This window comes from Rhea pennata, chromosome 2, assembly GCF_028389875.1.
Source record: "Rhea pennata isolate bPtePen1 chromosome 2, bPtePen1.pri, whole genome shotgun sequence".
Taxonomy (NCBI): domain Eukaryota; kingdom Metazoa; phylum Chordata; class Aves; order Rheiformes; family Rheidae; genus Rhea; species Rhea pennata.
Genome location: NC_084664.1, coordinates 88,215,487 through 88,236,636, shown reverse-complemented (window position 1 = coordinate 88,236,636; position 21,150 = coordinate 88,215,487). Strand labels below are relative to the sequence as shown.

The 21,150-nt window shown below is 40.2% G+C and overlaps 1 protein-coding gene across 1 annotated transcript in view; it reads right to left on the bottom strand.

The window, feature by feature from the left end:
• Positions 1-5,932: 5,932 nt before the first annotated feature.
• PHLPP1 (PH domain and leucine rich repeat protein phosphatase 1) overlaps positions 5,933-21,150 on the bottom strand; it is a 152,210-nt gene continuing 136,992 nt past the window's right edge. The window contains exons 14-18 of the mRNA XM_062568509.1: positions 17,268-17,398; positions 13,571-13,675; positions 12,454-12,648; positions 10,013-10,241; positions 5,933-7,986 (exon numbers count right to left, since the gene is read on the bottom strand). Coding sequence (XP_062424493.1) covers positions 6,862-7,986; positions 10,013-10,241; positions 12,454-12,648; positions 13,571-13,675; positions 17,268-17,398 — 1,785 coding nt within the window. The 3' untranslated portion in view covers positions 5,933-6,861. The remainder of the gene's footprint in view (positions 7,987-10,012; positions 10,242-12,453; positions 12,649-13,570; positions 13,676-17,267; positions 17,399-21,150) is intronic.

Genomic DNA, 21,150 nt, shown 5'->3' with positions numbered 1-21,150 from the left:
AAAGTGCGAGCCCGAGGTCACTTGGAGAGGGGACGATCACCAGCTGCTGATCCTGCTCCTACACTTCCCTCTTTCCAAAGAGGGGACACCAGGCAGGACTGACTTCTCTTCTGCCTTGTTTTTCCCTATTATTACCTAGTTTGTTGCTTCAAGGCCCTACAGAAGTCCCGTGAAAAGACTTTGCTGATACCTGAGTTGACTCTGAAGAGCTTTGTGGTCGAATTTGGTCCAGCAAAAATGAGAGGATGGGATCTCTTGACCTCACTTCAAATAACTCTACTCCAGGCGTCTTCATCAGCAGAGCTCACAACGCTCTCTTTACAGAGCGCTGTTATTTTCCTTTTAGGAGAGCAGCTTTAGGCCATTGGGGTGCCCACATCAATTCATTTTCATCTTTAAGACGACACAGCATGTTTTATACTCTCCTGTCACACAGTCTTAAATCCAGCCGAGCAGCACACTTTGCTATGAATTTTATATATACAGATATATGTATGTATGTATGTATGTATGAATGTATTTTTCAGGATCAAATTATAAGCACTAACTGCAAGCGCACCTTTTGCATGATTTTCTGCAAAGTGCTGGTGCCTCCTTCCTTTGTAGGGATTACAGTGAAAAAGCATGTTATTCACAAGTCACTGACTCACATAATTCTGCTATACCAGCCTTCTTTCATGGTTACTGTGTCCCAATTTTCTTTAAAGCATTCAAGAGCATATTTTTACTTAGCAAAACAATTCTCAGTCTGTTCTGTGACTCAGTACTGACAACTTCACTATTTAAATCTGTGTATTTGTCTCAAATGTAGTCGTGCTTAATCTGGCGGGAGAGGCGAAGGGCCTGCTGTGCTTTACGGGGCGTCGTGGCAGGTCTCTAGGCTCCCATCATGGGGCTGCGGGCTAGCTGATGCCAGGGTTACCACAGGCTTTCACAGCCCTCCCCAGCTACCATGGGTCCCGAGCCACGAGTCCCCAGAGGCACTGCCGCAAAACTGCTGCTATCAGTGGAGCTACACCATAAAAAGTTCCTTGTTTTTGTTTACTTGAGTTTTGATAAGGAACTGAGAACAAGTTTGGACAGAAGGATTAAACAGGACAAGTACAGCAATGCTGCAGCTGAGACACTAATGGAGACGGGGCAACAACAGCATGATAAACCTCCCCCGACAGCACACACGAGATCCCAACCTTTGTACCAACCACCTCATCCACATGCCCTAGTTCGTGGTACACAAACGCGTGTTCCTTTTCTCCTACAGCAGAAGACCCGAGGCTAACCTACCCTCAGGTCTCACTGCTGGGGAACATACTGGTCCTCTTTTGGCACATAAAGGTCTCAGTTACATTTCAGGTATTACATGACAGCTTCCTCATCAACACAGTGCTGTCAAGCTTCTGACCAGTTCTGTAGACATCCTGCCCTTTGGTTTACAATATTAAGAAAAATGGAAAAACACGAGAAAAACATGTCTCCTCTGTTTAGATCCTGCCTCAGACATAACTTAAAGGACAGAATTAACTCGCTGCATGAGATAAAAGCAAAAGAGGTGGAAGAGGTATTTGAGTAAACCACAGGGAATTCCAACTTTTCAGCTTGGCAGAGGAAGGTGCAAAGGATGAACTATTGAACTCAACAGGAATGGAAGGATAAATAACAGCCTGGAGAAAAGCAAGGACCGATCATCTAAAACAGAGATTTACAGCAAACAAGCAATTTTTCTTTTACCGTGTCTTAGATAAACAGTTTCCTACTTCTCACCTGTGGTTGCTTTTAACCTAAAAGATATTTAGGTGGTTCTCCCTTGCCCCCATTTTTTGATTAAACGTGTTTGGAATAGTTCTATTTGTTCTCAAATAGGAACAAATTTTAACTTTTATCTTTCCATAAAAGCAGCAGTCTAGTATGCATGGCATTGGAACACATCACCATCAGCACAGGATCCAGCGTAACCTTCACCAAAACCCAGGAAAGCAAGAGGAACACAGTGTTCATGCAGCACTCCACAAAATCCTCACTGCAAGCAAGTGCAAGCATGCAGGTAACAGGTAATTAAAATTAGTAAGCAACAAATCAGTTAACCCAACAATAGTGCAATAAGTTGGCCTCAAATTGAAGTAACAAGGCAGGACAGTAAAGCAGGTTAAGAAAGGAAAGAGTAAATGTTCGGTCATTTAACAGACACCTAAAAGTCTTGGTTCCAGCTGAACCAGAAAGATTTTTTGACTTTTGACTCTTGGCCATGCAGCTCCCTTAAGGCCACAGGGGAGATATTATTGTAGAGGGCAATTCAGAACAGCTCAGCTTAAGACTTCACTCTCAGACACCCTTCTCCTTTTAGGAAAGCTCATCTCTTTGTTGACTGCAGGTAATGTCTAGGGAAATAAGTCTGACTAGGCTAAAGTTACCATTTTGCTTACTCTTTAAAGCTTATTGGTCCGCTAGAATCAATTTGAGCACTCCCACCAGATACATAAGCTGTTCACTAGGTTATTCTGACCAGCCCACTCACATGAACCTTTCCCTGCAAGGCTGAACCCAACAAGACACCATCCTGTGACTAGCGCACCTATGACTAGCGGAGAGGTGCAGGTGCATTAGGAGGTCAAGTATCTGCACTTTCAGCTAACTGTGATCTCAATTTATGTGGAAACCACTGTTCTGTCATGTTATCTCACTAGTGTCAAAATCCTAATTTTGTCTTAGCTAAACCACCACAGCTTTCCATTTGAAAGGGGATGGTCAGATATGGTCATTCTTCCCTGTTATTTTCACCTCTTTAGGATTTATGCTCTAAAACTAAACAGGCATCTGTACGATGGTATCTGAGAAGTCCACCATCCACAGGAATGAGGTTTTACCTGCACTGACCTAAGATGACAGAATTACTTAGCAAGAGAGTATCAGAAGAAATCAGGGATGAAGTATTCCATAAAGACTTCAAAGATGCTTTAGTGTGGTTGACTCAGTATTTTAGGAAACATTCCTCTAAACACAAATGAGAAGTTAACTACTTGAGTATCACTGAAGGACGGCCAACTGCCAGGGAAGTTCTCAGAACTGGCTTCCAATGGTGTGCCAAGTAACTTCATTCATTAACACCTAGCACATGTGCATCCAAAGCGGGGGGGGGGGGGTCATGCTTATTCTATTCCTAAGAAAATATGTATTTCCAATTTGCAAGAAAATTGTTTGTATGAATTGCAAGCAAGATGGTGAGAGATCAGACTGAGATTACTAATAAAGGGAATGCTTAAAGGGCAACATAAGGGGCACTGCAGTAACAGCACATGCTAAACGCAGTAAGCCACAAGAAGGCAGGAGCACCACAGCATTGGTTACCAATGAGAAGATTATGCCATGCTTTGAATGCACAAGTAGAGTGCCAGTGGGTTCTCAGGCACAACAAAATGTATTACCTAAGAGCACTGTGACAGAAAGCAAGATTAAAAAAAGAAAAAAAAAAGTTTTATCTCACAAAAAAGGCTTCCATATACAAGCGTATAAGTAGCTGGGTTACTTAACTCCGTCATAACTATTTAAAGTTATCATCCAGTAAATATTAATATGTTAATTTTTCTGCCACCAATCACTTACCTTCTCCTATTGACGCATTTCTACCTGTCTCAGATATGGCTATGAGCAGGTTTCAAAGGACATAAAGATTTGATTATAAAGGTATTTCGCCTCTAGCTTTTCCTCCAGTTCCAAGCCTTCCTCTTCTTTAACCCCCAACCTTTGCCCCTACAACAGCTGTAAGGTTTTGCAAACAAATCCATTTCTCTGAGTTAGACAGTTTCTGGTTGGTCAAAGTCACATGAAATATACTGCGAACTTAATTGTAAACTTGCGTACGATGCCAAGATAAGAACACACTAACCCTGTTTTACAAAAGATGACAGAGATGCTCAAAAAAGTCACGAGCTGCAAAAACTACTACCTGGTTTGAAAGCTGCAGTTTAAAGCCAGAACAAGGGCCCCTTTGCCCTTGTTCAAAAAGAAATATTAAACTGGGAACAAAGATGTTCCCAGTCAGGCAGCTTACCATCTAATTCAGTATGTTATGGAAAGTCAGTGGAAGGATAAAAAAAATTCCCTATGAACCCTTCAATCCTTTGCATCATGACTTGTTAAAACAGGCTATTAATGCAAATCTGTCCTCTATAGACAGCCCCAAAATCCAAAGGTAAGCTCTTCAGCGAAAATCCTGTCAATTTTAATGCTATAAAAGCCCTGTCTCCAGAATGCAGTTGCTAACTTTTTAAAAGGTGCTATGGTGAAAGTGGCATGTTTTGGTGGGATGTTGATTTTCACCAGCAATTTATGCTTCAAGGCCAGGCCAGGAGAAAAACTGAATTGTTCCCTGTAAGCAGCTAAAGCTACAGCCTGGACACTTCTTGAAATTTGTCCTCTAAATGGTGAGAGGACAAATTCTGTATAAAGCCCATAGGCATCCCCTGTTCCTGTTAGGGAGGGGAGCAACAGGGAGTGTGAATTCAGAAGGCTGCTGGGCCAGAGTTGGGCTCATATGAAATGGTTCCTTTTTATCCCTGGTCTGACCTTCATTTCTCTCTCACAAAAGCACTGCATGTGCAGTGTATCAGAGGCATGCTGGTATGAACAGAGACCACAGACAGCAGCAGCATGACTGCTCTAGCAACAGCAGATTCTACACAGAAGAAATCTCCCATTTTTAAGGTACAGAGAATTTTGTAAGTTGCTCAGGAAACCCTAACTTTGTAATTACCTGCCTAAGCCCTGGCTGTGCCCTTGCCAATTAGCACCTTTAGACTCAAGCAGCACAAGGATAGCAGGCAAAAAAAATAAAGTCACAATGTTATTTGCCAATAAACCATAAATCTATTTTGTTTCAATGCATTATTTAATGAGTTTTCTTTAAAAAAATAGTAGTATTTTGAAGCTGAGTTTACAGTCAAGTACGATATTCCCACAGCTGTGCCGGTCCCTGCTGATCTCATTAAAGATTAACAGGCATGTTCAGACTAAAGTTCTGCAGCAGATCTACAGCAGACAGTGCTGTAAACCAAACCACGTATTTTTGCATTTGCTCCTCTTCTCCCAATTGTTATTATTACTTAAGAAAAAGCAACTCAGAAGCTTATCAAAGGCAATCCTACCAGATCTTGGAAATTTCATCTCGGACAAGAACACAGACAGCAGCCTGTTATCATGGTTCTGTTAAAAAATGCAGACTGAATGCAAAGCAGGAGCAAGACACTTATGATCAGACACTAGTTTTACTTTTTAAAGAATAACTGGTGAAGTAGTTGGAGGTAATACTGAAAAAATGGTATGCCTCCTTTCCCATAAAAATCACGAAAAATGCCATTCTGTTCTTGAAGGGAAAATCTGTTACTAAATTCAGGTTTATTCAAAAACCTTCAACCAAATCTGAGTTTATGTATGTAGCTTTAAGTTTGCTTTTCCACCTTTTCTTTACATTTTCCACCTTTTCTCCATATTCAATGTTTTCTTTCCCCCTTTTCTTAGCCTGTACTATCCCTTCATCATTTCTCTCTTCAATTACTCAGTCTCAGTGGAACAGAGTCAGAGCACAGCTCCTCTTCAGTCTTCTAGCATGGTCAATACTGTGGTAAAGGGCAAATCAATAGTGTCAAATTAGTACTAGGAAAGAAAATAAAAGAAATAAAATGTTAATTCCTCCATCAAAGAGTTGTTCAGTATCTTTTAAAGGACATTCTGTGTTTTGAAAGAATATTGGGTGATTTATTAACTAGAAAAATCTAAAAATATACACAAACATCTGCAATTGTTGTAAAAACATTTACACATTTGAAAAAATTATCACTTCCAGTTTAACTGAGTAGCACTCTGATGAGCCATAGCAAACTACTGTTGAAAAACTGCTGCACAGCTACTCAGACACAAAAACAGACATTGTTTGTAAATTTCATATTTATTATAACAAAAATTATGACATGTTCATTTGTGCATTCTGCTTTAATATAACTCTTGGTATGTAAATGTTCTACAGCAAATGAGCTCTATACAATCATGCTGGTTGTGGCAGCAATAAGGAACACAAAACATGTCTGTAAAAGCAAGGAAAAGAAAGAGATCAGAGGAAAAAGATTTTCTTTTTCTTTTTTTCTTCTTCTTTTTTTAATGGTCTATACCATCTAATTTCTAGCTAACTTGTACACAGTCACTCAGTCCTTTATGTTTCAATGACCGTGGCCCAAACAGTCGCTTAAGAAAAAGATCAGTTGTGTCCTTAATGCCGAGGCTACAAAACAAGTAAGCATCACTATACAACACTGAGCTATTTACAGTAATTTCCCAATCAACTGTTCTCTCAGAGAAAATTAGTGAATCTCAGTGACTTAAGTCACCTGAAAGAGTAAAGCAACTCCTAGGAGTTAGTCTCCATATTCTACAAATGTCTATCATTTTCAAGACCAAAAAAAAGCCTTTTCTCTCAAAGAAATACAGTATTACAATATTACTTAAATCATTTAGCACTGGCTACTGCCCTGCTTTTCAAACAAACAAAACAAATGAGCCATTTTAAAAAATATTACATCATCATCTGTTTCTCAGCAATATATTAAACCTTTTCATTATCTGTATTTTTTTTAAACACTTGATATGTTAAGGGAAAGTTAACATTTTAAACCTTACTAGTAAAGTATCTCTAGAAGAAAGTCCATGAATATTAAACCTAACAAACTGAAAAGCTGCAGTCATCTGTAGTGGCAGAATAAGGAAAAGGAAACGTAAAAAGGAAAAGAATAACCCCTGCTGTAAGGTGAGCCCACTGGGTCCTGCACTCAAGTCTCCTTGTTTATTAGTTTATTTCCGAGCAGTCAGTAGAGTGGGTCATAGCGGTGTATCGTAATAGTCTGCCAGGTGGTCCATCTGATACTGCCTCTGTTGCTGTTGCTGCTGCTGCTGTTGTTGTTCCTGGTGCTGTTTCATAATCTCCTTGACCTCTTCTTCAAGCTCCGGTGGGATGATGAACTGGTCATCTGGATCTGGCTGTGCTGGAGCAGCAAAGTAGCCCCCTGTTTTTCTAAGTGGTGCATCTGTCGCAACTTCAATTAAGTTATGGCTCCTCTCCTGTGGTGCCACAGAACCGTTGCCCCGTCTGCGCCCTATTGTGCCCGTGGCAGAACATTCAACTTTCCTGGGAAGGCCAGATTCATCTTCATTGGCACTGATGACGATACCTTCATCACTGGCTTCCACAGGCATCTGGAGTAGTTGCTTTTCCTTTGCTCGGCTGCAGTGGATGTCCACCTCCACTTCCACGAGGCTGCCATTTGTGAACACCCCTTCAATCGGCTCCTCGTCATCACTGTCAAGGCCATTGTCGGAGAAGGCGCTGGAGAAGGTGGCGCTGGAGAGCTGCCTTTGAAAAGAATTAGATAGGCAGACTGGGTGCAGCATGCAGCGCTGTTCTCCGGGGTAGGCCGGACTGTTCTCATTCATGGCTACCTGTGGAGGCTCATCAGAGGCTGTGGATCCCACCTCACTGCTCATTTCGGAGGTAGAGATCTCACTGCTGATCTCTGAAGCCATGCCGCTGCTTGAGGATGGCATCCCGAGTGCATCTGTTGGCCTGTCCTTGATAACCACATTGACAGATTGGGGGAAAATGCCTGGGCTGGGAGGTGGAGCCCCATTAAGTTCACAGCAACAGAAGCTGTCCTCCGTCACGTTAAGCTGAACCACGACAGCGCTGATACTGTCATTGCAGCCATAACTCTGGGCCAAAGTGCAAAGCTTCTTTGCAGCTGCTAACGCATCAGGCACATTTCTGACTGCTTCCACTGCCTCATCCGTTGAGAGGCTGTCCCACAGCCCCTTACTCCCCAGAATGAAGAACTCGTCTTGTGGAGTTAAGGTAATGGACTGGACGTGAGGACGTGGCACAACACTTGGGTGAAGGAAGGTGTATCCCAAGATTCTTGTTGAGTCTGTCACACCATTCACTTTGCCATCCTGAAATGAGAAATGATAGGAAACTGGAAACAAAGTAGACAAGGACACACAGCACTTGCATTGCCTCGTGTTTTAAACGGTATCCGGTTTTGCAGTACCCCAAACACAGCCATTTACAGATGAGAAGATGGAGGAGCAAAGTGACTTGCAGAAAGCTGAGATCAGGACACAGCAATGGCTGGTTTCCAATCTGGTGCTAAGCCTCCTACATCTGACTGATTTGTCATCTGCATCACCTATGCACAGACCAACAAAGTGGAAGTCTGCAACAAAGAGACATCTATTCTACCCCTGCAGCTGTGAGAACCAACTGGACTAATGTTTTACCAGTGAGTCAGACTTATCCCTCCCCACGCATGAGATTTGGTTTTATATGGGACAAGATCACACATCCATTTGGTATAGTGGCAGGTCATTCGGTTATGACTCTTCTTTTGCAGCTGTAACAACGTAGGTTTCATCTTGGCTCATCACTTTGGAAACAGAAGTTCATTAAAAAGAAGGCTTTAAATGAAGCATGCAAGTCAAATGTAGCAGAGTGCAAGTCTGCATTTCTCAGTCAGCTGAGCTGTAGTGAAATGTTTTACATGCCCCAATTACTTACTACGCTTCCACTTAGATATGACATTTCCAAGAGGAGGAGTAATATCTGAAGGGAAAACACTATTAAAAATGGGCATATTTGAAAAGTAAGTCCCATGCATATCCAAATCCCAGGATCCTGTCCTGCTTAGAATCTGAGCTGCCAGAATAAGCAGAGCAAACATCTGAGACAGTAAGCCTGGTTATCTGCCAGCCTGGTGGGGATAGCTGCACCCCTGCTAATAGGGTATTCAAGAAGAGCAACAAATACAACGATTTACACTCATTTGGTCCAGCTAGTGACAGCAGTGGTCATTATGAAGCAAACCACCACAGACAAGTGAATCAAAACCAAGAAAAAAGCTTCTCCTTTAAAATCACTCAAAAGAAAAAAGAAAATCTTGTTGGCTTGCTAACTTCCTCATCAGAAGCCTGACAGAAGTGATAAGCCGAAGTGCATGAAATCAGTGAGTCATCTTAAGATTCAGCACAGAAATTTCCCTTTTCCTCTATGAAGCAACATAATGACAGCGCCTTGGTGATGCACGCTATGTTACAGAGTGACTCCCTTCAAAATTTTCACATTTGAGATTCCAGGCTTCAACTTTCCCTGGCAAGATTAATAGGCACACATTTTGTTTCTCATGCACACCCCTCTTCACGTGTGTACAGCAGTCAGTTTTCTGCCCCCTTCTCCCCCATTAAGAGGATACAATATTTATTTATTCCTGCGTATGCGTTATACAAGGCAAAGCAAAACTGACAGTGGTGGCTTCAAGCTTGTAAAGGAGCAAGCAGCCTTCTTCCTCTCTCATGCTCTGCAGTCAGTCCCCCATGCTGATGCCCTATGTTGACTAGCTGCCTGCTGGGTCCAGGGAAGAAAATAAACTTTTCCATAGCTCCTTCAGTTCTTCCAGTCTGAACACTGGATGACTTCTCCCTCTGGGCTCTCCTCAAGAGCCACATGTCAGAGCACAGCTCTGGGAGCATGTGAGTTCAGACAGCAAAGACAGCCTGCCAGGAGAGACAGCAAGGAGTCTCCTAAGGGAAGGACAGCATTGCTCCAAGTACTCTGCCCTCCCATCCTTTTGGATTGGAGGGGATCTTCACGACCACACGAACATAGCAATTCCTCTCCCGTTTAGGAGGAGGGTCTTGGCTTCCCTGTTTCAATACATGTTCCTAGTTGCACACTCTCCATAGCTAACCACAATCCAGCATGGTAACAAGAGGGAATAGTAACACGATCGCATGACATGAATCACCTTGAAAGAAAAAGAGCCACTCCAGAATCCAAATTACTAACACCACCTCTTACAATTTACTGATATGGACATCTAATTTCACATACTGCTGTGCAAATTCCCTCAAAGGAAGCTGCAAATTGCAACTCTCTCTCTCTCTCTCTCCCTTTTAATAAAAATTAACATTATAGTTTTCTAACCTCTGTGATAATGGCCTTATGCTGCTTAATCCTCTTCAGCTCTTCTTCACAACTCATCACATAACACCTGGACAACGGCAGAGGTTTCCCATTCCGACAGAGGATGGTTTGGCACTTCCCCACATTTGCTGAGGTTAATGTGAAGCATCCACTAGGGTCCATGGGATCATGTTTTATATGGCAAAGGACAGCAGAGCCTCCGAGTTTTTGTCCAGCTGTTCCAAGTTTCCTGGAATTTAAACAAAACAATGATTGCTCATTCATTGGAACCATGTGTTATGGGTACTAAGGAGAAACAACCACAAGCACTCAGGGCATTGACTCCACTGGATCACTGGGACAAAAAAAACCCAAAAGTCTCCGCTCAAGACTGTGACACTATGGCTGCATTGCAGGGTAATCACACACAACTCTCAGGCAGTGTGCTATTTACATGAAGATGTATGCAGTCAAAACTGCTCAATTTCAGAACAGAAAAATCTTGCATTCCTCTAAATCTTAAAGGATTTTGCTTTAGAGGTTGAATGGAGAGAAATAAAGAAGGTTAGAAAAGCACTGAAGGCTATTAAATGAGTTCAGGTAGAGCTAAGAAAAGGGTCATGTCATGCAGCCACAGCTTTGGCTTCTAAGCTACACATTTTATCATAGCTTTTATATTTACATAGCTAATATACATTTTAGCTTCAGAAACTCTCTATTTTTAGGCAAAATAGTAAGTCAGAGGTTCATCATTTTATAGCATGTTTTATTATAGAGCATTATTCTGAAAAATGTGTCAGAAGAGCAATAAGACACAATAGCTGATAACTCTACTGTAAGAAGGCATGCTTCTCATTTATCACACCAGTTACTAACCTATTATACGTGTTGTTAAAAACAAAGCCTGCTGTTCTAGCACGGTTCACAGTATTTAAAATAAAAAACAAAACCCCTCACAAAAACTCTGTGGATAAAGTTTAAGTTTTCAGAATCTTGTCATTCAATACTATTAGCTGTACTTGTTTAAATTCAAACAAGACTGAAAAACATTTATCCTTCCCAGTACCACATTTGCAGGGGCCTTCTCCTTAAGTAATCTCAAAACTGAACTATAGAGCCTGCTAAAATTATATTAAGGCCAGGTACTGCTGGCAAGAACTTTTGATTCAGAATGCTGGGAAGACAGTGTGCAAATACACTTGTATTAAGGAAAAAAGAAAAAAAAAGCACTCCAGGAATGTTGCAGACCATCTGTAATAACCCTCAAGGAACGGTTAAATGCAACGAGAATTAATACTATTTCTGGATCTCTAAAAGACTGGTTAGCTTATTTTGACTTAAGACATCAAAAAACCCAAAAGACAAAACTTTTTTGCAGGAATGTGACATTCCTGTGAAATTCCACTAACAGTAAACAAACCCAGTTAAGCACTTTCAATATTCTGTTTTGTTGTTTTTAAAAAAAATTTAAGTATGCAACATTCTTTTCAGCTACAGGGATAACTGAAGGAGTGTCACAAGCAACAACGGGAAGGAGGCATTTTCTCTTGTGTTTGGAAGATTCAGTACCACCCTACTTCTCCTATTCCAGATATTGGAACTTTATTATTTTTCTTCTCCAAAAAAGCAGTAATTGAATGACAAGTGATGCTACTTTTAACTTGATCCATTTCCCGAGTTTCTAAGCTGCTTGTTTGCTTTCTCCTTTGTTTCCTTGACCTCTTTCTTCTCTTTTGTTCAACTCCCTTCCTCCTCCTCTTTCACTCAGTGTTTCCTCAGGCACAATTCCTTACTCTGCCAAGAACAGCACACACAAACACACACTAGTTCCAAATCACCAGACACAGCTACTATTACAGTCATAACTATCATATCCTTTTAGTTGGGCCTCACTCAAGTGATAGTCCTTCTAAGGTCGATAGATAATACAAAACAGACATTTTTAAGGAGTCAAAATACATGTTTTAAATAGTCATATAGCTTTACATAGTCTGAATCGATACAGAGAAGCAGAAAGGATCATCCCAGGCTTTGCATGTAGTAGTAGTGTGAAAGTTTAAAAGATGATCTAGAGATTCACACCACTGCCTTGGCTATGGTCAATTCAGAGAAGTAAGACTTAAAGAAGATACTGAAAAGAGTAAAACTTCCATTCACTGCTTAGTCATGAACATTTAAGAATTTTGAGGATGTTTAACTCTGTTTGGGTGGGTGAGGAAGTGTTGGGTTTTTTTCTCCCCTACACACCTGAAAGGAACAGAGGGCGTCAATATTCACCCAAAAAAAAAAAAAAAAAAAAAAAGAAAGCAGTAAGAGAAAACACAGTAGTCATCTACCAAGGCTCTCCCCCACCCCACCTCCCATTTTGGGGGGCAAGAAAATGGCAGGTGTACAACCTGAAAGTGAATAAACTGTTCAGTTAGCATACCTAAGGTGAGAAAAGCTACAACTCCAAGACTCACCTCTGCATAACGATGAAAGTGTTGATCATATATTCCTCTTCATTCTTTGTTTTCTGTAGCTCTTCCGCCAAGATGTCGCTCATTGTGCATTGCAGGAGATACGGTACTTCCACGTTGCGGTCGCCATCAAAAACGCCATAGAGTGCTTCCCGGTTGTCGCAGAAGTTATTGGCTGAAAGTGCTGCCACACACAGCCTAGGAAAACAAAGCAGGACCATATAAAGACTGTTACACCAACTCCTCTTCTTGTCACTCTGGCCAGAAAAACACAACCAAGTCTGATAGGTAGCTTTAACATACTATTCATAAGCTTTTCACTACTGCTTTTTGAGCTGTGGAGAAGAATCAGGCTCACCTAACAGCACTGATAAGAGAAGAACACTATGTTGAAAACTCAAGCCCTAAAGATTTCTCCTCCTTTTCAACATGTGAAACAAGTTCCTCATTTAAAGGAAAAATGCAAGTTTAAGAGGAAAAGTATGTTCAAAACTATATCAACTGAAAGTGCACTTGCCCCTCCAGAAGCCATCTTTATGATTTATCACAGTGATGACTAAGTTAGCTGTTACATTAGCTAACACTAAGTAAAGGTTTGCTGGCACTTGCTAGGAAAACCTTGGTAGCAGAAGATTTCTATAGAGGTATTTAAGGAACAAAGAAAGATTCATCACATAGCCAGCAACACAGAGACTGGCAGACTTTTGGTACATTACTTGTCAAATGCTGCCTTAGTCATAGAAGTTCCACATACTATGAATACTCAAGAGTTTTGCCATTCTACCTCTTCCCTTAGCATCCCTGATTTGCTTGGTAAACATCCTTTAGTTCAAGATAAAGCAGCTTTCCAAGCAGAAAAGGGCTTTCAAACATTCAGATCTTTTGCAAATACTGGAGCCTTGCATAGACAAAACGTGTCTGTTACGCTTGTATCTTAGCAACTCCTCTAACAAAGCAGAAAGTTGAGAGCCAAGCAGGGACCCAGTATACGAATTTAAGTCATGGCATGGCCTTCGTGAAGTCCAAAATCTCTCCAAACTTTCCTAAAAAAAGAGTTTCTTTGAATCACCATAGAGGCTGCTAAGATGCTTGTGTAATAAAAAACAAACTCAGGTCTTACTTGTTCTTAACTCCTGACGCTTCGGTATAACCATGACTCCACACTGCTGGAGCTCCTGAAGCATCACCAGCTGAGGGTTGGTCAATCTTGAAACAACGGATATTGCTGCAAGGAGAAAGGAAAAAGGTGTAATTAAATAAAATGCTGACATGATCTAGCTTAAAATGTAAAGAGCAGTTTTCTTCTTCCAGTTCTATCACAGTGTTACATTTAACAGAGTAAAATGAATTAGGACATCCAGAGTGGCTACTTTTATGCATCTGTATACAAAGAACAGAAAAACAGCAAAAATTGAGCCTCTGTAAGGGTCAGCTGCACTGTTTTGCTTATGTGGCTTTTCTTTTTCCCCACTCCCACCCTCTAGCTATATATATACATATATATTTTTTTTTTCGAACTTGGTCCAGTAGGAATACAAGGCACATTTGTCACTAGCTTGAAAGCTGGAACACGGGAGTCATTTTCTAATTCGTATTTCTCTCCCACCCACTTTAACAACAAATCTCTTGTTTTTTTTCCCCTTGTATTCGGATGAAATCTGTATGACCCACATCAACCCCTACGGGGAAAAGAAATGCCTTTAGAAATAGGATCGTGTAGACCAGCTTTCCACAAAAAACACGCACCAATTAGAAACCAGCTCCATCCTAATCCCCTACTAACTTGCAACACCAGGCTTGCAGGCCACGCAGAGAGCACAGCCATTCTGCCTTCTGTGATTTTACAGTCCAATCTCTAGTTTGGCCCTTAATCGTCTAACGCTCCAATTTACTACCAATATAGCCTGAATCTCAGATATCTCACATAGTAAAGTAAAGGCTTAAAGAGGGACCAACCCTATCTGTTTATATCCTTCCCTTCATACCACTGCTTTGCTGGGGAGAGATGACCTCCCCTGTGCCCCCTATTGCTCTCTTCCAAAGGCAAGGAAAGTGAGCTCCCCACACACTGTACAGACTTCAAAGGCACCAAAGCCTTTCATGGACCAAACGAATCATAAAAAGAAACAAGCAGAAAGGTCTAAGTGTTCACTCTGAAGATTCATTTTTCTCTATCCAAACCCCCACCTGAACTAAACACAGAAAAAGTCTTTTCAGCATCTCATAGCCTATACAGCCTCAGAAACCTTCTGCAGATAACCTGGACTGTCACATGCAGTTCAATTGCTTTTACACTAATATAGCAGTAGTCAGGGCATGTATCAGCTAGAAGCATTAGAAGCAAACAAATTCCATAAATAATGTTAGATCCATTGGTGTTTTAAGGCCAGGGTTTTGCAATTGTCCATCCCTCAAATGGAAAGCAAAGGTCTTACCAAGAGCATTAGAAAAGAATTAGCAGACACCAATCAAATCAAAAACTCAGATCTGTTCTAAAGTAGCAGAGACTGTAATTCTGTCTGCCTCTGCAAAGTACAACACACGAGCACACATACTTTCATCCACAATGAATGAAGGCTTCTCACGTAAGGCACTGGACAGGACAGAGGAACATGGATGAAACATTTTTGTTGTTTTTTGGGCACTGTTTTTAACTGGGTTGACCAACCCCTGGTTCCTAAGCAGGTCAAGAATCCAGATTTATCTCAAGGCTTCCCAGCAGCAATGAAAAAAAAAATAAAAAAAACCTCAATGTATTTACCTTCAGCCTCCATGGTGGTACAATCACAACTGGACCACATTGCCCATAAAGAAACAACATCCAGCAGCAACACATACCATGCAGGAAGGATGTGCTCAGATTTCCAAGCATCAGTACTTATTTCCTCCCTAATTCAAAATGACTGTTACAATTGAACATGATACTACTAAAAGTCAGAGTAGCAGCACTTCTTTTTAATTTTAACTGCTACCAAAATCCTTACTTTCTGTAAATCATCTGGCATCATCCTCATGAGCATGCAAGCCTTCTCCAAGATCTCTATACATATTAAAAAAAAAAAAAAAAAGGAAAAAAAAAGCAGCAAGAATGACAGGTCTTTTCTCCTCCTCCTCACCAGAAGTGAGAACAGATATTAACTTGCTACCTGCTTAAATCCTGGCAGGGCACAGATGGAGAGCTGCCTTTCACATGCAGAAAAAAAGATATAAAAAGTACCAAGTGTACAAGTATTTTTGTGTCTGCCACAAAAAAAAGAAGAAAAAAGAAAAAGAAAAAGAAACACGCAAAAGGAGCATCTTAGCATCTTCTCCTTCGAGTTAATTATAGCAGTATATTGTGGAAGTCAGTGTGGTATATTAACACACACATCCATTAAGCAGCTCCCGAAGAGGCCTGAAATAACTGACCAGGGCTAATGATTATTTGCAAGGAAGAGAATAGGTCTGAGGTCTTAAGTATAATTTTTTGGTAACAATTAGAGCAAAAAGGAAGAAAAAAATCTGTGAATTAAATTCATATGACAGTGAAAATATACAGTGTGTAACTAGGATATACTATTCTTCTACTGCTTAAATTTGTACAATACCTGATGACTGAACACTAAAATGGCAAGAGATTGGCTTGCCTACCTTGTCTGCCTGTCGCACACAAGAAAAGTTGATCTTTTGCTTTAAGTTTAGGTACAATTCAGCTAGCCTTTTGACATTTATTTCTCCCCATAAACCAGAGCAACGTAACACACTGCTCCTTCAGGAAGATTTCCTGTATACAGTGAATGACTCTTAACATAAACGAACACCCTCTTGCTTGTTTTTGCCATCTGTTGTGGAACAGGGACTCTTATTTTCATCTGTGAAAACTCATTACTTGAGCTTGCATTTCAATTTGATAAAATGCTATGATTCAAACTAAAAGGAGATTCATACAGTGAGTTTACCTCACCTGTACAAGAAATTGGATTTAATACTTCAGTGTCTGATCTTAACCATTTATAAACAAACCACAGGAAGCAAGTGCTCAGCCTTTTGAAATAAAACAACAGTTCCCCAAATCATTCAATATTTAAGGATTAAACAAACCTCAAAGAGAACCTGGAGGTGGTTCAGTTCTCTTCAGAAGATAAGAGAGGCCCAAGGCTGCACCACTATCCACAGATTATCCATTTTAGTATAACAGTTTCACAACACATTATAGAACAAATCCATACAAAAACCTCCAAAGTCAGTCCTTACAGGGGAAGTAATTCAACTGGTCTTGAGAGCATCCAGTAGGCGTGAGGCACTTTCTAAATTTCACTTATGGATGACACCTTAGTCACAAGTCAGGAAACAAACAGGTAGATGGGAAAGAAATAGAGGGTCTCAAAGCAAGGTAACCAGGAATAGAAATAAGTTATGGAAAAAGTTATTTATAGACAAAAGCAGAGAAGCACAAGAAGGGTAACAAGAAGCAGTACGTCAAGAGGTAACGAGAAGCACAGTATCAAAGATTGACCCAAGTAATCATACAAACAGATAAACTCGAGTTAAAAAAAATATAGTAATAAACTACTGGTATCTCAGTGGTGGAATAAAGTAAATATTTTGGTTAAATCTAGTGTTAGAAGTAAAAGGGAGGTCAAATTGGCCCAACAGAGATTATAGTTGAAACTTTAAGAGTTACAGTTGAAAGCAATTGCACTGAAGTGGGTAAAGGGGTCCCCTTTTATAAAATATTAATTTCTGAATTATCTATAAAATTGGTTACTATGTGATCAGTTTTATCACATACTAATGGCAGGAGTTATTCTGCCCCTCTCCAATCTTATGTTACTTACTTCAGCAGCTCTAGGGTTTTGTGATCCAAGGCTAGTCTGGGATTTCCAGTCAGGTCCAATTCTTGCAGTTTTGGAGGCAGGTTTTCAGGCAACGTGATCTCACTCAGTTCATTGCAGCTTAGATCCACACACTGCAAAAGGAAAGCAGCCAAATAAGCAAGAGAATTCAACTGTCATTAAGATTCTACAAATTTTGATTAAATGTAGTAATACATGTTTCACAAAAGACAAAGGCTGCACCAAAGACCTAAGACCATTCATTTACGTAAGTGGTTCTTACAAAAGAACTTTCATATGGCATTTAGCCATTTTCCAAGACGTCTGGGACACCTGTGAACGTTTGTTCCATTTCTGGTCAGGTATAATCCTGTTACAAAACTCATAAGGCTTCTCTGCTCTTTATAAAGACAAAGATGAAGAGTGTATTTTCATCAACAGACCACCATTTTAAATGTTTCTAATGCTGCTAATAAAACAGTTGCCAGTCTTTTAATAGCTTAAGAAAGCAGAAACAAGAGACAGTGGAGGCTTCTAAGACACTGGCATAGTAGCCTCTCTTCTGAAGTCAGTTTAAACCAGCGTGGGGAAGAGCACACACTCAGGAATTCAATCCACTGAGGGATATTAAAATAAGCAGCGTTACGTTAAACATGGAGGTGAGAAACATGAAAGATCTATCTAAGCAGTTTCAAACATGGTTTTAATTCAAATAATCTTGGAAGGATTCGTATTTAAATACAAAGCCAGTGAAATGAGTAAACAAAAACAAACAAACAAACAAACAACCCCCCCCCAAAAAAAACCTAAAACTGAAATATTTTGGGAAAAAAAACACAATACAAACATGAAGAGAAACTTGCTTGCTACCCACCAGTTAAGAACAAGTTGGCTACAACAGCGCACTAGAATGATAAAATCCTAATATAGTTAAAGCTGCTTATCCAAAGGAAGATCAATACACAGGAAGAAATACGGCATTTTAGAACAAAATCAACTATTCAAACCCTGTTGCAGCACCACCGGTGTAGTGTGTACCAAAACCAGACAAAAATAATTTTTAGAGGATGGAGCAAGTTGGTATTTAGAAAGAGGACAAGAAAACTATCCCCATATCCTTCAGGAAGATAAGGACAATCTATTTCCAACCTGCAAAAAGTGAAAGACTGAAAACCTTAGTGAAATTGAAGAAATATACTTACAGAAATATATTTAAAGAAATTGAGAGTTTATTGTAAATGTCAGTCAAGAACTGGAAGAATATATAAGACAGCCTAATAAAACTAAAAACAAACAAAAAACCCCAGAAAAATCCTAACACTTTATTAAATATATTTGATGTATGCAATTAATTTTTTGACCCTGAAACCCAAGGTTGCCTGATATGGAGGCCTCATTATCTACAAAGAGCAAACTGCAGACCTTATCTAAGCCTGATAAAGAAATCAAAATTTAAATCCGTTGTGCAAACAAAACCGTAGAAAGCTTAACAGAACAGTTATTCCAATGAGCTTTTTTTTTCTTCAGCACAACTCCCTGCTGCTTCCACTGATCCAGTAATTACTTCTCAGATTAAAGAGCTGCCAGCAGGCCTTGCTGTGTTCAACACCTCAATGTCGCTTTAAATTTGATAGAAGGGAACACTGAAATAAGGAGTACCAAATGGGTAATCCCATCGTTCTCATTACATGCCCTTATGTAAAAAGTAGCAACGCTCTATAGCGGATCCCTTGGTCCCTCGGTATTAGTGAATATATGTTATTCATCAGGTTACGATTTCTGAAATTTTACCGTACTGTTTGAGGAAGAGGTTAACAGGGAGTTTCTGCACAGCCATGTTAAATTTAGTTCTTATTCTATTCCCCAGGCAAACAGGAAAGTGTATTTCCTAACTGATCCTAATTTTCCTCGTGTGTCATTTTAATGTAAGCTGTTTTAGCCCAGTCCATGCAGCATCAGAAGAATAATTACTGCCGCTGCATACAGGATTCTGCTCTGGGGTGGGCCAAGTTGGGACAAAGATTTTAATACTCAGCATTTGCTTACACTATGCATACAGCTATGTAACTGTCCATGGCTGACAGGCACTTGAGTTATCTCCAGCTGTGGCTGAAGGTGGGCACTGATCTGCATAATTAGGAGATAAAGTATCACAGATTAATAGTTTCATCTTGAAGATGCCACTGCTATCAGATCTTCTTTCACTTCAGATCTCAACGTAATGCTCCTGCAAAAGGTAAACTTGACCAGAAATTGTGACAAGAAACCTCCATACAATTTTTCTCTGCAGAAGCTCAGCAGATAACCACGAAGTAGAAGCAACTTAACTACTCATACCTATTAACAAAAACTAGAGAAAAGTAAACGCAGGTCCCAGGCTGTGAAAACAAAAACAAAACAAAAACAAGAATAACCCACACTAGGTTGCTGAGCTCTGCTCAAGCTTACAGGAATATCCAATCATTCAATTAAGAAAGAACACCAAAGTGCTGGATAGTTACCTAAAAGTCCTTTTCTACTTTGTAAGACAAGGAAATTGGAGTCAGACAGAAATGCTGCAAAGAAAAATCTGCTAGGACAACTGCCCAGGTATGCTCGTCTCCTGCTACCTGACCATTGACAGAAGGCAATCCAGTGTGCACAGACAACCCTAACTCAGACATCTCTGAACATCTGATTGCTTGACTTCATATCCTTAATGCACTTTTAGCAGATGAGAGTGCACAGAAAAAGGCAGTCTTTTAAGTACGTGAATTAAAAAATGTGTATTACGTGGTTTCTTAGAGGCATCCACCTGACTCATTAATGCAGGCAAGAATTTCAGCTCCACTGCTACCTCACAGGTTATGGAGATGAAAAGGCTAGACACTTAAGCAGTAGGATGAAAAACCTGCTAAATTAGTTACACACACCCACCCACATACACCCACCCACACAAAGCTTTTCCAAACTTGCCTTCTCTCCAGAATGCATTCATTTTCTTCCTGTGAAGTAAGTCTTTTATGGTAATTTAAATCTTGCAAGGGACTATGCATAACTTCCATAGCCTTGACTGTAGTGTGCAAAATCTGCTTAGAGACAACAGTATCACTATAATGACTTCCTTCAGAAATTCCAGAGTTACTTTGAATGCAAAAATCATCACTTATATTAGTTTTCCTTCTGAAATGATTTCAGAGAGCAAAGTAACCGCTGCAACTAACTGTTCCAGTACCATGGCTCCAAAAATCTAACACCTCAGCCTCTCAGGCTAATTAAATGTGAAAGCAGATTGCCATTACCTCAGGCAACAGAGTTTTGCATGAAATTTAGGAGTATCTGAAGGTTATTCAGTTAAAATTAACCACCAAGTATAACACAATCACAAATGTGACATGCTTGGTTACAGACTAAATTCATGGAATTACCAAATCCATTCACAAACACCAAATTCTAAACTTACTTTGGCACTTTTTGAAGGCTCTCGAATGCTAAGGCTGAGCTCCACTTAAGCTAAGCAATGGATACAGCCATTCAATACAAGCTCAGACTCCAAACTGCTAAAAACTAACCCTGACCTAGAGAAATCACCAGGTCAAAAGAATCTCTAAGCCCACCAAGGCTACAGCCCCTAGAAACACGACACCGTATCAACTATTTTGACTTGTTTTTACCAGTCTTGCAACTAGACTTGCACACTGATCAGGCATTTTTCTTTAGGACTCCACCTTTGCTGAACAACTCTGTCCTTTTAGATGGAGTCATGCACACTGTCCCTGCAGCCCCAAAACGATGAATGACTTTCATGCCTCTTCTGGTAAAGAAAACTAAATAACTGTAAGGAACCATCAAGAAGAGAAAGTGCCACATCTTTCAAAAGCATTTTTCTGCTAAGTATTGTGGTAAA